The 18,570-nt window shown below is 33.9% G+C and overlaps 1 protein-coding gene across 2 annotated transcripts in view; it reads left to right on the forward strand.

The window, feature by feature from the left end:
- Nucleotides 1-18,570, forward strand: part of LOC114329832 (5-hydroxytryptamine receptor 2A) — an 895,697-nt gene that overhangs the window by 419,107 nt on the left and 458,020 nt on the right. For both annotated transcript variants that reach the window (XM_050646408.1, XM_050646409.1), the window contains exon 3: nucleotides 5,223-5,781. In XM_050646408.1, coding sequence (XP_050502365.1) covers nucleotides 5,247-5,781 — 535 coding nt within the window. In that variant the 5' untranslated portion in view covers nucleotides 5,223-5,246. The remainder of the gene's footprint in view (nucleotides 1-5,222; nucleotides 5,782-18,570) is intronic.

The raw sequence follows: 18,570 nt of genomic DNA on the forward strand, positions 1-18,570 counted from the left end.
GTCCGACAAAATTCATGGCAGTTTTCGTAGTCTCCGATATTCGAAACTATCTAAATCTTACAGGTTTCGAATTTTGTCGGACAAAACTTCCAATTGATTTTTTACACTTTCATTAAACTCTCATAGTAAAATCAGACTGCTATTTATCACCAACATAATTCCTGTCATGTGAGATGTGTCCGACTGGTTAAAATGCCCAATATTTTTGTCAGACAAACATTTCATCATATTATATTATATTATAACGTTGGCTAGTGAATAAACTTTAAAACAGTCTGCTGGTTTTTACAATCATAAACTTAAAAATCCACGAGGAAAATAAAATTCCTGTAGCTGGCTGTATACCATAAATCACAAAAAATACAGGATCCTTTGTAAAAGGTATATTTAAAAGACCCTAATAAGGGTTACGTCACAAAACAAAACGTTTTCGCACCATCAATAACATGCATGCGTGAGCCACCAAAGAGTTATGGGTAAAAACCCTTTAAAAGGTATAAGATCTTATATTTATTATACTACACATTATGTTTAATGGTCACATCCACGTGGGTTAGAGTCCTGTGTTGCCCTGGGTAATATCCAGGAATATTTGCAACATCCAATTATTTTAAATATAACATGTAGTATAGTATAAGATCTTATACCTTTTAAAGGGTTTTTACCCGTAACTTTTTGGTGGCTCACGCATGCATGTTATTGGCTAATGATGGATTACTTGTTAATCCGAAAACGTTTTGTTTTGTGATGTAACCCTTATTAGGGTCTTTTAAATATACCTTTTACAAAAGACCCTGTATTTTTTTAATCATAAACTTGTCAGGATGACACGTTTCACGATTAAAATCACGTTCCACAATTAAAATTTCCCCTGTTCCAGTCGCTGCTTTAGTAATGAAGTGGTGTAACTCAAAATTTCTCTGTTTTCACTTAAATAATGAAACTGATTAACTGCGTCACCACCTACCGGTGGGTAGTAAAATCATACACCAATTCATACTGGAACCCTCATTTTAAACAAAGATAAAATGGGCAACTTCCATTCTACTAATGTATTTTAAAAACAGTTTTTGGCTGTTTCCCCAAGAATGTGTTTTTTGAGTTAAAGCAGAGCAGTGTTCCCGTACATCAAAGTTTGTCCAACTAGACACCGTTAAGCTATGAACAAATTTTCAGCTTGCTATTAATAATATTTTATTTGGTACGCGGGATAAGGACTATATTATTATAAATAAGAATTGCATGAAACTTTTGAAATAATATATTCTCCTAAAAAAATCAGGTAACTACATCACTGACTTCAACACCAATTAAGTCCGGGAAGTAATTAAAGATGATAAATGAAGGATAATTTTTTTGCAACATGTCACTAACGAAACTTCTCCAGCAAATAGCTATTATCAATGACCAATTGGTGAAAATGTAAACCTAATTTTAGACATGTTGTTGCCAGATAAACATTTACACGAACAGATTGTGATTTGTTTTTGACACTTTCTGTCGAGATACTTGTTTACCATTAATAATTTTTTGAGGCTGAATGTCTGGCTCAAAAAAATGTCTGACTGAATGTCTGACTCAAAAAATACCTCGTTTTTATGCAAGAGAACAGTATGAATAAACATGTGATGGATTCAAATTATCTTTACCTTCATATTCTATAACATTTGGGCTTTCGGTTTTCACTGAGCTAAAGACATAAAAACTCATCGCATGATATTAATTGAATAACACTTATTAATCAATTGCCATCTTTCAGCTATTACAGCATATGTGGATAAAAAAGTACTAATATCACTATTAAATAAAGATATACAGGTATTTTGATGCAAATCATAAAAAAATTAATATATAACAAAAAAATTTATAAAAAGGGTAGGTATAAAAATTGTCAGACCTATCAAATGTATATAAAAAATACTTCAAAATAGGTCTAACCGTTTCGGAAAACTTCGATAATAAACATCACGTGACACGAGACACGAGATCTGTAAAATATGTGAAACGAGATTTTTATGTATTAGATAAGTATAAAATAGGGGAGACATAGGAGGCGAGGGACAGTTTTTTAAATATTTTTTTCAAAATTAAAATTTAAATTCCATTTTTATTCAGTTGCAATGCGAAGGCAAAACCGTCCTATTTTTCACTTAGACCAGGGAGCGCAGACCAGCACTCTAAATCGACGATTTTCGACTCTATTTGAAGCCATCATCAGAGAGCGTAGACCTGCTGCTTTCTGACCGAAGTGACAAAATCACGAAAGCTTATCCCCGCATTGCAACTGACGTTTATGGAGTAGGTGACTAGCGTCATCTGACAACTGAAAGGCAAAGTAAATTTTCAACCTCTTAGAAACATTAATAATATTGAAAAATATTAAAAATATTACTAAAAGATTTTTAATTGAAAACCTATTGGTCTATTTCCCTGGTAACACCTCCATGGCTTCTAAAAATTGCAAGCCAGATGGATACTGAAGCGAAGAAGACAAGAGGAAATTCAAAAAATTTTGGTAAATTTTTAAAATTTATTATTTTAATTTATTTCTTCCATTTCATCCTCCTCAGACCTCAGAGATATTTCTAGGTCATCCATCATCTTTATCTTGATCAGAATCTTCACAGGCTATCTTTTGATTAGATAGATTACCGATGATTGCAGTTGATTTACCAGACTTCTTTCTCTCTCGAAAACTAATCTCTCTGATATTTTTTCCCTGGCGTACTAGTTAAAGTAGGACTTCTGCCTCCCTTCCTTCTTCTTTGAGCTTCTTTACGTTGTGCAGCTTTAGGAAATGGTCGGATTTTTCTCAGGTGTAATCAGGATTTTTATTGGCATTGTAAGGTCTTGGGTGACATTAGATTCTTCAGAATTTGGTGGTTCTTCAAAAGATGTGCAAGGAACTTTTGAGGAATGATGTGAAATGGCTATATGCTCAGTTGTAGTATATTCTTATGCTGCTGATGAGGAAGTACTAGTAGCTTGTGCAGATCAGTTAGAAGTAGGAGGAGCCGGTCAGTTACTGTTGACGCGCTGGAAATTCTGCTTCTGTGAATCGCTCACTATTCAAAGGGTAGATACCAGTCTTTCGAAAATCAGGACTAATATTCTTCTGCTTTACAGAAAAGGTTTAAGCTTGCGCACAAGATCACTTATGCAGTAGGTGGATATGGTTTTAGATAAACAATGTTCTCTGTACAAATAGGATGCAACTCAAAATACTTTGTAGATTATGGTACAAAACCAAAAATCATTACGTGGATAGTTTTGTCTTCAAATTATAATAAATAAATACTCTAAATATAGATCATCATCATAATCCAGCCTTCTGCATCCAAAGTTGAACATAGGCCTCCCCTAATTTCTTCCAGTTTTGTCAATCTTTTGCTTTCTACAACCAATTCCCAGCAATCATTTTGACGTCGTCTGTCCATCGTGTAGGTGGTCTACTTCTACTTCTTCTGTCTTCTATTAGTCTCCACACTGTAATTTTTTGGGTCCACCTCCCGTCCTTCATTCTGGGTACATGGCCCGCCCAATTCCACTTCAGCCATGCTACTCGCTCTATGACATCTGTGACGCCTGTCCTTCTTCTGATTTCTTCGTTTCTTATCCTGTCTCTGAGAGTCAGTCCAAGTAGTGACCGTTCCATTCTTCTTTGGGCCTCTCTGTGTTTCGTGGCTGTGGCCTGTGTTAGCGATAATGTTTCGGCGCCGTAAGTCCTGACTGGAAGCATACATTGGTTGAACGTCTTCCTTTTCAAATAATTTGGCAAGTTGCTATTGAAGATGTCTGATAGAGCTCCATATGCGGGCAATGCTATGGTGATCCTTCTCTGTAATTTGGTAGTTTGATTGTGCCTGGTAATTTGGATTTCATGTCCTAAGTATTTATATTTATGGACCAATGCTATTTCGTTGACGTCGACTTTTGGATTTTCGCTTGGTACCAGGTTTGTTATGTATTGTGTCTTTCCAAAATTTATGTTTAAACCAACTTTTTTACAGGCGGCATCTAACTCAGTAAGCATAGTTCTAATCTCTTTTAAGTTGTCTGTTATAAGAACTATGTCGTCTGCGAATCGTAGCTGGGAGAGCCTTTCACCATTGACATTTATTACTTTGGCGTCCCACTCCAATTGTTTGAAAGTATGTTCAAGTATTGCCGTAAAGAGTTTGGGAGATAATGTGTCTCCCTGTCTAATTCCTCTTTTAATTTTTATAAATTTGGTATCTTTGTGTAGTCAGACGGCCATGGTTGCATTATTGTATATGTTCGCTATCAGTTTGGAGTACCGATAATCTATACGACTTTCCTCCAATGCTCTCATTATGCTATTAATTTCAATCGTATCAAATACTTTGCGAAAGTCTACGAAAGTCAGGACCAGTGGTCGGTTTTATTCGATAGGTTTTTCTATAATTCCTTTTATGCGGTGTAGATGGTCGTTAGTGCCAAAGTTTTTTATAAAACCCGCCTGTTCTTTAGGTTGGTAAAAATCCAATTTTGTTTCCAGTCTATTTGTTATTATTCTTGTGAATATCTTGTAGAGGTGGTCTAATAGGCTCATGGGCCGGTAATTCTCGGGGTATGTTGGATCGCCCTTTTTGTGTAAGAAGATGGTAAGTGCACTGTGCCATCTTGTAGGTGTTTCACTTTGGTACAGACATAAGTTGAACAATTCCTTTATGTTGTTTAAAAGTCTGTCTCCTCCAATATTTACGGCTTCCATAACGATATCATCTTCTCCCGGAGCTCAATGCGTTCCTGATTTCGTCTGTTGATATATCAGACATCAATTCCGATCCTTGGTTGACTAACCTTTTTCCTGAACCTTCTAGTGGCTCATCGTGGTTTTGTTGGCTGTTGTATAGTTCTCTATAGAAGTCTTCTACTACCCTTAATAATTCATCTCTGTTGATGATGATATTTCCATCTTTATCCTTTAATTTCCTTATTTCTTTTTTGCCATTTGTTAATTGTCTTCTTAGAACTTTGAGGCTCTTGTTATTTTCCATTGTTTGTTGAATTTGTTGGTTTTTATATTTTCGGTTTTCCGTCCTAATAGATTTTTGTGTTCTTTTACTTATCTCTCTAAGTTCATGGTGTTCTTTACTTCTATTATTTTGCATTTTTCACCGCTCTTCCGTTAATGCTTGTCTTTTTCTAGATATAGATACGTAAAATAATTTGTATGTACATATTTTTTTTTGTTACAGGAACCTATGGATTTCATTTGAACCATGCTCTCATCTTTCCAATCACCAGCAGAAGAAAGTATTACAAAATGTGTCCAAAATACAACAAGTACTTTGTGCTCCCAAAAAGTTTCCCTATCTCTTTCTTGCGTAGACTTGGAGCAAGAAGCGTATGACTACTACTGCCAGTATAACTCAACCTCGGACAGTTGGTATTACTGTACGGGATGTTCTTCGAATGTAAGCGACATCGTCATATCCTTTCTAGGCAGCAACGTCAGTGATTTCGTTGTAAGGGCGTCGCAAGCTCAGTGCCGGTTGATAAATAAAAGTGATGATATCCTGTGGACGTGTAGGGAAAATTTTGTCACGTGGAGTGGTCTACATTATGATTGGAGTTTTTTGTTCGTTGTGGTGTTTATTATAGCGGGCGGTTTGGGAAACATTTTAGTGTGTTTAGCTGTTCTGTTAGACAGACGATTGCAAAATGTCACGAACTACTTTTTGCTGTCATTAGCAATAGCAGATTTACTGGTTAGTTTGTTCGTCATGCCTTTGGGAGCAATACCAGGATTTCTAGGTGAGTGTTTAATGTTTTTTGATATCTAAACTTAGTTCGTTTAACCCAGTGGTCGGCAAACTTATTAGCCACAGAGCCAAATATGAACATTACAACGATTTAAAAAAATTGGGAGCCAAATCTTCTTCTTTAGTTAACTTTTATTACACTAAATAAGTAGTACACTAATAGGTCTGGATCCCGCGTATGAAAAAAAAGTTGATTAATAGCAAGCTGAACATTTTTTTAATTGCTTAAGGGTGTCTAGTCGGACAAACTTTGATATATGGAAACACTGGAACATGGGAAGTTTTAATTGTGGAACAGGTTAAAAATTTGGAACGGTCAGACCACGAAAACGGCACATGTATTTTGTCCAACAGAACAGACTAAACTCTCCGAAGAGAGATTAAACTCTCATGCAAAAAAAATCAGACTGCTATTTATCACCAAATGGGCGTTTTAATGAGTGGAACATGTAGAATATGTCAAATGACAGGAATTATGACAGGTGATAAATAGCAGTCTGATTTTTGCATGAGAGTTTAATCTCTGTTCAGAGAGTTTAAGTATGTTCTGTCGGACAAAATAAATGTGCCGTTTTCGTGGTCTAACCGTTCCAAATTTTTAACCTTTTCCACAATTAAAACTGCCCCTGTTACAGTGTTCCCATATATCAAAGTTTATCTGACTAGACACCCTTAAGCTATTAACAAATTTTCAGCTTAATAAATATTTATTATTATGATTATTTCATTCATAGGAGATTTTGACTAATAGAAAGCTACAGACATGCAAATAAGGTGATAATTTTTGATAATCTCCCGTCGTTAAGCATATTACGTCAGATGCCCTTCGTTGCTACGAAAAAATACATTCAGTGACATTTATGACAAATGTTTTAAAAATTATAAAAGTGATGACTTTCAACCGTCAAATACATATTTATAACAACTGTGTGTTTAATTTCACTAATTGGTACTTACATAAATAAGTTACAATAAAATTTTGGTTTTGAACAGTTTTATTCATGAAATAATCGCAACAAATTGCACTCGAACTCTAAAATTAATATATAATTTTTGCCCTCGTGACACTTTGACATAATTTCACTCGCCTTAGGCTCGTGAAATTAAAACTGCCAAAGTGACACTCGGGAAAAATTCAATAATTTTAGAGCTCTTGTGCAATTATTCTCCTTTTCATGAACATTTTTCAGTGCGTCACAAATTATAGAAAAAAAGGTTAGTCCGTGATAATACACATTTATGACATTTATTCTAACGTGACATTTTTGTTAAATCTGACAGTTGTCAAATTTTATTTTCAATTTGGAATAAAACCAAATCAATTGTGTCTATTGCATTTATAAAATGGTATTTTCTTTCATTTGTATAGTCTTATAAATTGTACAGATTATATTGATAATATTATTATTTTATTTAATAAATAATTCTTTTTTGATTATGGTGCCATCTATCGACAACTAGAATAATCACCGAACTAGAATAATTACCAAAGTATTCAAAGACGTGCCTTTTTTTCTGTCACATACAATTTAATGCGTTAGAGAGAAATCGAAAAACTGTGACGCACTGAAAGATGTTCATGAGAAAAAGAATACTACTGACAATCTGCTTGCATCTCATTTGAAAGTTTTAGTAAGTCAGGTTTGTATTTTCTTGTTTTTTATTTTGAATGCTTGAAAAAGTTTTCCCGAATATATATGAGGCCCTCACAGCAACAGTGACCTAAGCCACACAAATTGAGCATTTTTAGATTAATACCTCAATAAAAGCAGCAACATTAAAACTACACAACCTACTTCTATATTTGACTAGACGGCGCTACATAATTTCTTGTTGCCTTCCATAAACATACAGGAAATACATTTTACCATTTATCACAAAACTTCATTTTTGGGCTTAGGTCACTGTTGCTCTAATAGCTTCATATTTAGGACCGAAAAGGGAAAGAACACCAAACGCGAGCTTTTTCAGCTGAGCGTAAGAGTCAGAAATACTATTCCAAGCGTTGAAAATGATCATGGCTTCCTTCTCCAGGTCATTCAATCAGACTACTTGTGTTGCGAACTAAGATCACATGTTTTTTCCTTCAATGTTTTCAATTAAACACGAACTCGGTTATTAAGAGGATTTTTGACAAATGTTAATTTATTAAAATAAGATGTAATTTTTTCCTAAAAATTTCTTTTTTAAATAAAAAAATCTTGCGCTTTCCACGGATATTTGTGCCAGAACCGCACTTATGGGGTCAAAGAGCCGCATGCGGCTTTGGAGCCGCACTTTGCCGACCACTGGTTTAACATTACGATTGCTGATGACGCCTAAAGACTAGATACCGTTACCACTGACAGGTGCGCATGACGGCTTTAGATGTCATATGCAGACATGCACAAAATTCGTTTAGGGTTAGTATTTGTTTGACTTTGACTAAAACGAGTTGTCTTTCTATTGAGCACGTTGATAATAGTTATTTTTCTACAACCACTATTCAAAGTGCACTTTTCTGCACGGTTTTATGTTAGCAAACTTGATATTTTCTCACAGTATAAGATTTTTGACATTAGTGTGCAGAAAAGTGACGTTTCTGTGCCGCAAAGTGACGTTTCTGTGCCGCAAAGTTCTTTTCTGCACAGTTGACTACCTCATTCTGAGTAACGTTATATTCTGTTTACATCCGTGGACTACCGCATTCTGAGTAACGTTATATTCTGTTTACATCCGTGGTTAAACTTTAGACAAAAATATATAACCTATAAGACAATAATTATTATATTTAACTATAGCATAGAAACTAAATTATGGATGTTACAACTGTTTTATTTTACAATTTTATTCTTATTAAACATTTTATAATTATCAAATAACCAATAAGGATTTAGCAACCTGTGCAAGAGACGTAGAATGAAGTATTTTTTGTGTAAATCCGTGACTGCATAAATATAGTGTCAATAATGTGTAATACTTGTCTAAATTTAAACAAATTAAGGCAGTGCATTAATTTTTTAACTGATTTCTGTGCAATTTATTTAGGTATAAGGAATTTAAATTGATTAGTAGGTATTAACTAAATACAGTTTAAAATTTATCACATAGGTACCTATTATAATTAATCGTCGTTTGGAAATTGTGATTTTTATTTTTAGGAAAAACTGTGCTTGTAGAAAAAGTATAGTGTGAAACACGTGCAGAAAGGTAATTTCTCACTCGTTTGAATTGCGGCACTCGCTTGCGCTCGTACCGCAACTTTTCAAACTCGTGAGAAATTAGTACCTTTCTGCACTTGTTGCACAATATACTATTATGAAACAGTTCGTGAAGTATGCTTTTTGCGAACGCACGCCGATGTTTAGAGCACAAGCGACAGCGGCGCGAGTTCTATACATCGCGTAAGTTCGCAAAGAGAACTTCACGCACAGTCTCATACAATATTTTATCTACGAAAAACAAATAAAAAAACTGTAACTTTTCCTCATTGGAATTCATTTCTATTCTACAATTTTTAGAACTTTGACATTTAAAAATTCTAACTTCTTTCAAAACACAAAATTGTCAAAAATTAAAAAATTTTGTTGTAATTTATTGCTCACATGTCATCACCATGACAACGCGAAAGTTAAGGATATTTGATTATATGAAAGTGTGTCAAACAGTGCGAAAAAGTAAATCCCATTTAAAATACATTGTTACTTCACGCACACTTTAAATCCTTCACGCACTGCTATCTATAATGACAGTTTTCACAAACTAAAAACTTATACATAATTACGAGATAGAGTAGATAAAAGTAGATAAAAAACCGGTAGCTGGTAGGAACTCCTTCTCGGATAGTCCGCAGGGAAAGTGAATCAATCCCTGCCTTCCGCAGATTCCAGGTGTTTCCTGACCCGGGAAACTAGTACCTGCTAAGGGTCCCTTGTCCAGGGTCACGGATGAAGTCCACAACGGCGTCCAGGGCGGAGAAGAAGATCTTCACAACGGTCTGTGGGGCGGAGGTGGCAGCCCGATGGTTTTAGGGATAGTATAAAATCGAGGGGAAGAAACCCCGGCAGAAAATCCTGGTCCTCCAAGTTGGGGGTTTAGTCGTTGGACTGGTTCTCCAGCACTAGGGAAAACACAACATACCAAAAAACCCAAACCATGCCTCGGAAATGTAGATAGGAAAATTTCAAGACGAAAACGGCTACGAAAAAGGACAATGAATATAGGAACCTGGAATGTCAAATCGCTAACCGAGAAACTTGAGATAATAATAAAGGAAGTAAAAAAAATCAAATTAGACATTGTTGTACTTACGGAAACAAAGAAAAAAGGAGTTGGTTCAGAAAGAAACGGACAATACATACACTTATATAGTGGAGTACGTAAAGTATTTTCGAGATTTGAAGCGCATTGTAAGAGTAATTAAGATGTGGATAGTCTGTCAATGGTAGGGGAGCAAAGTATGCTAAATTTGCAGTCACTCGAGCGTTATGGGGATCCATTGGGTTGTGATTATTAGGTCCTAAAACCAAAAAAAGTTAAGTAAAATTTCCAATTTAGTGGGGACCTTCCATTTTTTAATTTAATTTTCCATTTCCAACAATCGTTTTTTCCGATTATGTATAGCGCCATCTATCCATAATTCAAAAAAATATCTCGAATAAAAATTTTTAGGTAAAGAATACAAATCTGCAATAAAAATTTGGGAGTCCTATTTAAGCTTTTAAAGTAACCCCCCACCCCACCTCCGTGGGGAGTCATGCTTGGTACCATTCGATATATTTTTCAAAAACATTTTGAAAGTGTATTTTGTAGTTTTTCGATCTGTGTTCATTTTGCGAAACATCGCGGGGTTTGTATTTAAAATTTTAAATTTACCTCCACCCCTTTCCGTGGGGGTCATTTTTAGTACTATTCGATAGATTTTTGAAAAATATTGAACACGTATCTAATAGTTTTTCGATCTGACGTTAATTTCGCGAAATATTCGCTTTTTTCTTGTGAAAGTTAGTGACTCACCCATTTCCATACTCCCGCTCAAATCTTCAGAATTTTTAAATATACACTCTTTTGCATGTACTTAACTTACCTTATCTTAATCTGACAATTTCCAGTATTTTAAGGATAGATTTTTTTTTCGGCCCCTTAACGAACTTCCCTGTGTTAAAAGCCAATATATGGTAGAGGTACATCTGCAGGGTACCAGGTTTCTCCCCATATGATAATCTGGCGCGCTCGAGTAACTGCAAAAATCCCCGCTTGGGCTCCCCTACCACAATGTTTGATAATTTACAAGGCTTTGACTTAGCCCAGGAATCATACCAAAATAGAGAGATTTTAGACTCTCTACTTTTTGGCGTACGTTAAACGTAAAACGTTATACTTGTCATGCGCACTGAGTGATAAATAAGGGATAACGTGTTTGCTTAAAATAGTTTTTGAATCCCTTCAGAAAATACGCTGAAATACGCACACAGGTTAAGGTTAACTGACATTTGGCACACGTAACCTACAAAACGGCAGTTGTGTGCTATAACTTATTTTGTTGAATTATTTGTCATAATGGAAGAAAATGTATTAAGACGTTCACCAAAGACAATTTACTACTTTAGGAACACAAAACATATATCCTAAGGAATACGGCCGGTTTACGCTCGACCGTTTTGCGCCCTTACCTGAAATCGACCGGTTTGCGCTTTGTGATTTTCATAATAGAAATATCTAACTACTACAGTTTCCTTAATGAGCCGATTTGCGCTCTCTTGCAATATAATTTTAATTTCATTCTACAATAATAGTCTGGTGAACCTACCTGACTCAAAATCTGTGGGGAAGGAGGAAGACCCAACCCTTCGGTCCTAACTTAACTTTCGGGTATTTTCCTTCTTTAGACATTAATTTTCGTAATATTATCAAGAACCACATATTTCAGTGAGATATTAAATTAAATTTAAATGTTAAAATAAAAGCTTATCGCAATTTTTACTATATCTACAGGCTATAAGCAAGTAATTAAAACAAAATTATCCATGTTTATACGGGGTGTTTCATTAATAATTGTCCATATAGTAACTGGAGAAACTTTAGCATAAAATATGAAGATTTAACCTAAAACACTAAAATAAAATGTGTTTCATTACTGAGTTACAGGGTGTTTTATCTAAAAATTTAAAAATTATTTTTGCCCAGAATTTTAAACTATTTGACGTATCCTTTTCATGCTTGGCAGGAAGTATAGGTACTGTACAAACTTCTAAATTATGTTAAACAGACGTTTCTGGCTATTACCAGAGGCGTATGACGGGGGAAAGTGAATGGTTGACCCTTTCCAAATTCTACGCCACTGGCGGAATTGCTATTTCAGTTCAATTTTTGGATTCTCCAATACTTTCTTTAAAAATAATATACCCTTCATTCGTAACGATAAAGTTATTAATTTTCGAGATATTTGAAGTTAAAAATGAAACGACACGGTTATTTTGATTAATGTATTGTGTCGCTTCATTTTTAATTTCAAATATCTCGAAAACTAATCATTTTATCGTTACGAATGAAGAGTATATTATTTACATAAAAAGTATTGGAAAATCAAAGAATTACACTAAAATAGCAATTTCGTCAGTGGAGTAGAATTTGGGAAATGTCAACAAGCCACTATCCCCTGTCGTACGCCTCTGGTAGTAGATAGAAACGTTTGTTTATCTTAATTTAGTAGGGTGTACAGTACCTACACTTTCTGCCAAGTATGATAAGGATACGCCAAATAGTTTTAAAGTACTGGGTACAAATAATTTTTAAATTTTAATCATATCGCAAATTAATCAAAATAAATGTGCCGTTTCATATTTAACTTCAAATATCTCGAAAACTAATGACTTTATCGTTCCAATGAAGAGTATATTATGTACGTAGAAATTATTGGAGAATTTAAAAATGGCACTAAAATAGTAATTCCTCCAGTGGCGTAGAATTTGAGAAGGGTCAACCAGACACTATCCCCTGTCGTACGCCTCTGGTAGTAGCTATACACGTTTGTTTATCATAATTTAGTAGGGTGTATAGTAGTTGCACTTTTTGCCAAGTATGAAAAGGATATGTCGAATAGTTTTAAAATGCTGAGCAAAAATAGTTTTTAAGTTTTTAGACAAAACACCCTGTAACTCAGTAAGGAATCACATTTTATTTAAGCGTTTTAGGTTAAATCTTCGTATTTTGTGCTAAGGTTTCTCCAGTTACTATATGGACAATTATTAATGAAACACCCTGTATATGTGTTTCTATAATGAGAATTTAAAAAAAATAGGCATTGAAATCTAAAAGCCGTGATTTTTTTAGCATTATGTGAGTACAAAGACATACATAAGATTTTTTTGTGTTTCCACCTTAAAATTGCTGTGCATATCACCTAGACTATATCCATTTTTTTTACAGTTTTATGATTTTTTAAAACTACTTTTACTAGCCTAACCGTTACCTGATCGTTATGGTAGAATAAAATTAAACATCGATTACAAGAGAGCGCAAAACGGTCGATATAAGAAAATAATTAGCTATACATCCCGATTTCAGGTAAGGGCGCAAAACGGTCGAGCGCATACCGGCCGACACCATCCTAAGTTTAGCAAGACATCCTAATTTAGAATTATTCTATCCGGGTTGCCAAGCAGATTATATTCAATTATATAATACGTTTATTACCTGATAATTTTTAAGAAAAACAAATTTTGATTACAATTTTATACATCGTTACTATATTTTTTATTCTAGTTGTCTTTGGTTCAGCTCATATGACCTTTTTTTTTCGTTTATTATGATTTAGATATATGACATTTGGCAATCTTACAAATACGTAGGTAATCCCTTAATAACGTGAAACTTATTTCTACCTAAATAAGGGGATACCTTATCCGTTAATAAAGTGATACGTTATTTTTCAGTTAATGCGCATGAGCAGAATAACGTATAACGTTTAACGTAACTGAAATAAGGGGCTTACAATCTCTCTAATAATAGTAAAAGAAATTACCAAAACACTTCGTAGAGCATTAAGTCCGCATTGCAGTCCTTTCGAGACCTGAAGTGTATTATAAGAGTACTTAAAGTGTAGAAAGGCTGTCAATGCATGATGCTAAAGAGGACGTTCCCTTAGCCCATGAACTCTTCGTCAAAAGTATTACATGACTATCACTGCCAACGGTGAAAATAACTGGAAATATCTACGCAAAAATGCTTTGAATATTTTAATACTACTATTAAGAAAATTAGGAAAATATAGATAAACATTTCCGATAGTAATAAACGGTAAAATCCTTGAAGTCAGAAATGTATACCAAGTTCACTAAACATTTCCTGGCTTGAGAATTTAATATAAATACATACAACACCTTTATTAATCTATATTGGAGTGAATCCAATAAAAATTTTGAAGCACTCAAGCTTGCTTAGTTTTAAGCCAAGATAATTTTTTAACTAATTGAGAATTAATTTTTACCCATTTTTCAACATGGTCTCGAAAGTAAAACATGTAGCCTGCCATATATATTTAGCTAATGACAATACTGGTCTATTCTTAACATACTATTACGACATTTTTGTGTGTTTTCTTCCGTATAAAAGAAGTCCCTTGACTAAAAATAAGTAAATTATAGTATGAGAAACCGGTCGTTCGTGGTAAAATAAATTGATTGTGAGTCTTTTTTATTTATTTCTTTTTACCTAAATTCAAATGGATTCACATAATATGTAACATATTCAACATTTCAAAATATTAAATCACAACACATTTTTGAACTAAATATATTTTTTATTCTCATATTATAATACAGTGATGAGCGTGCTATTATAATAACCGGCAAAATAGCACAAAAGATGGAAAACGTATTAAGCTTTGAGATAAAACGAAATGAAACTAGTCGAGCTGGGATATTTAGCGATATTAACCTATCAATTTACATTATATTGATTGTTTCCCACCTTTAGACGTATCGCACGAGTTTGGCAACTAAATACCACTGTCACAGCGACAGTTTTAGTTGACATACTTATCCGATACGTGTAAAGGTGGGAAACAATCAATATATTAATGTAAATTTAGAGATTAATATCGCTAAATATCCCATCTCGATTAGTTTCAGTTCTTTTTATCTCACAACTTAATACATTTTCCATCCTTTGTGCTGTTTTGGCGGTTATTAGCGCGCTCATCACTGTATATCACACATGATTTCACTACCTGTATCATAATGAACTTCATTATAATACAGATATTCATTACGATACAGATTTTTAACCAACAGGATCGCGATATGGCATTCTCGATGAAGGTGGCGCACGCGCAGTGACCAATGGCGAGTCAAATACATACGCTTTGATAGTTCTCAATATTATGTAAACAAACTGATAAACTACTTGATTTGTTTGCGTTACAAAATTAATAAATTTGAATATATTTTTTGTTGTGAATATAATAGAAAAAATCGTGTATACAACTTGCATTTAATTATCATTATGAAGCTAGTACTCTATACCTCTAGCCCTCATACTCGCTTCATAATGACCATCATTAAATGCTCGTTGCATAATATACTATTAGAGTAACAACTATTGTTTCCATGTCAAGAGAATGATTTCCAAAGAAAAGACTATGAGAGAGAGTCTATATAATTTTCACTATATATTTTACGCCTTGCGTCGGTCGTTTTTGCCAAACCATTTGATATATTGCACGTTACACCCACTTCATTAGATTTTATCGTCTGACTTTTCAATCCCTCATTATTTCGATCCTTTCAACCATGCAATAACATCTTTTCCGAAGTGTTGAACGATGAAAATCTGTTAAAGGAATATAGCTCTTTTATGCTTTAAATAATAAAAAAAGACTTCTTTCCCTTTTTATACGACTAACTAACTAACGATAGTGTATAGGGAAGGAACAAAACAATGGTTAATGAAAGCTATAATGAATAAATGAAGTAAAAGTCAGACTTACTCTCAATTTTTATTATAACTTCCGACGACCGGTTTCGCTCTTTAAAATTTGTCGAGAATCTTCATGAAGATGCTCTACAAATTTTAAAGAGCGAAACCGGTCGTCGGAAGTTATAATAAAGATTGAGAGTAAGTCTGACTTTTACTTCATTTAAAATGAACTCTCACATGCAACCCATTCAAGATTTCTATAATGAATAGTGCATATTTAAAAAAATGTCTATTTTGGTATAGTTTTATTAATAATATGTATAGTTTTATTAACCTTTGTCGAGCAGTATAATTTTACACCGGTAACAGACGGCATAGGTACAATTGTACTGTACCTGTTATATATTTTCTTAAAAATTCCTTAATCTAAAGGGAAATATTTGTTAGTTTTAAGATAATATTATTTATTACTAGCATAATTGGTTAAAAAGTGTTTACTATTGCAATAAATAAATAATAATAATCGGTAATTTATTCTTGTACGGATTTACAAACAAATATTAGAAGCCGTTTTTAAGTGACCCCTGTTATCTATCGTAAATTATTGAAATTACTGCAACAATAAACTTGGAAATAGTGGTAGTAAACAAATTCTAGGAAGAGTAGCATTGTATTATATTTAAATTGGAGACATAATAGATTTCATCCACATTTAGTTATTTGGTGTTTATCAATACGTGTATACCTAAAAATTATCATGAGTAGTAATGATTCTAAATATAGCTTACCGAAATGCCGACAAAATACGTGCAGAAATGCCCTGTGATTGTTTCAAGACCATGCTAAGATTTACAAGATCCGATAAGGCTGCACGCATACGAGATATCTGGAAAATGCTGAATAAAAATGTGCACCAAGGCTACAAACCATCCCAATGCATAACCATAGATGAACAAGTGTTTCCGTTTAGAGGCCGCACACAATTTACACAATATATATCTTCCAAGCCTAGTAAACATGTTATTTTGGCTTTGTAATGCATCAAATCCCATATCAAATCCATACAAATTCACCTTTATATTTGAAAAACAGCATATTATGGTTCTCGACAAGTTAATGTTGGCGATCGAAGAGTTTTGGGTCTTGTCGCGTCTTATAAAGGTTCTGGGCGAAATATTACCACAGATAACTTTTTACCAGTTTTGAACTAGCTAAAGTCTAGAATTCTTGTCACATGAAGTTATTGGGCTCAATAGCAAAAATAAGAGATTTCTACTCATCAATATGCAAGCAAGCAAGAAAATAGTTATTTTTTTCACAAATCTTGTATACAATCATGAATGCTCTTATTTGCTAAAGAGAAACAAAGCAGTAGTGTTACTCTCGTCCATGCATAGAGTAAAGCTAAAGGTTGTTGATACCATGGATAAAATGCTGGGTGATTATACGGTCAAACGTCTAACATTGCTTGGCCCTTGGCTTTATTTTATAATATGATCGACGTCACTGGCTTAGTATCCTACATTATATCGAGATCGAGAGCACAATCTATTACAATAAACAAAGGATCAACGCAAGAATTTTTTGAAGGATCTCTAGATACGCCTCCTCAAGTATCTCACAGCATTCGTGGATCTACTCCAGTAACTGGAAGTTGGAGATTGTCATGTTTGTCCAAACGAACGGAAAGAACAACCTAAAACGAGAAAAAGTTTTGTAGTATGTTTTTTACCTATGTGTGACAAACATTATTTGTCTAAAACGACATATATGTGTTGCGAAAATCCACACTAACATTCATTTTTGTATTTTGGTTCAAATAATCTATCATTTAAATACAAAATGTATTGATATCTTGTAACATTCATTTAAAAAATATACAAGGTACAAATGTACCCATGCCGTCGTTTATGGGGGTAGAAACAATTTAAGCCCACTGCTGGGAATCGAATAAAGACTTATTTGTTATATTTGGCTGACATAATCTACTAGATAAATGTAGAGATGTCACAAAGTTTCAAGTCTCTATCCCTTTAGCAAAAAAAGTTATCACAATTTGAAAACTCAAAAGTTACAATTGTACCTATGTCGCCCGACGAAGGTTAATAATACTATTTGGAAATATGTCTATCCAGTGGCATGGAGTGTAATACTAACTTAGACAATAAAAATGACAGGACGCGTAAACCTGATTCTTGCTATGTAAACGTATCTGAATACCCTCCTTCTTTCAATATAATATACATCTTAACAGATGCGTTGTGATTATGAATGTAGCGTTTCTTACAAGAATCGTATTGCTCTTTTTACGGTGTCTCTCTTTTCAGTTAAATCCGATGAGCCTCCCTATCCCCTGTCCATTATTTCTTCGGACGACTTTCTCTGCGACGGGTCACACACTATTTTTTTTATTTCCTTCCTGATATCCTTTCTACGCCCTTTCTCTTTTTGTACATTGTCATCTTCTTCTTTACCATAAACTGGATTGTTACAACTTGTCCTATTTCCTCTTACCGCCCTTAGTAGTGGTTTTCTTTGCGCTTTATCATTATTTCAATGTGCTTTTATTGTTTAGACTGTTTAGTTTACCATTTCTAAATACATATTTCTTCTGGGTTACACCCTATATATATTTATTTGGCATTCTTCTCCTCAGCTCTATTCATAACGATTTCTATAATATATATTTTGTGAAACCTTAGATACTTCGCCTCTTGTAGGTATAATTTCAACCTTTCTAGGTTGGACTTCAGAAAGTCTCTTTTTCCTTTTAGTATGATCACCCCTGTATTCTACACTGCTAATAGCAATTTATTTTTTTTTAGCTCCTATAGATACATTGTTGAGAGCCTTGTTTACCTTTACTATAATCCCCCAAATTGTC

Source organism: Diabrotica virgifera, chromosome 3 (genome assembly GCF_917563875.1).
Source record: "Diabrotica virgifera virgifera chromosome 3, PGI_DIABVI_V3a".
NCBI lineage: Eukaryota > Metazoa > Arthropoda > Insecta > Coleoptera > Chrysomelidae > Diabrotica > Diabrotica virgifera.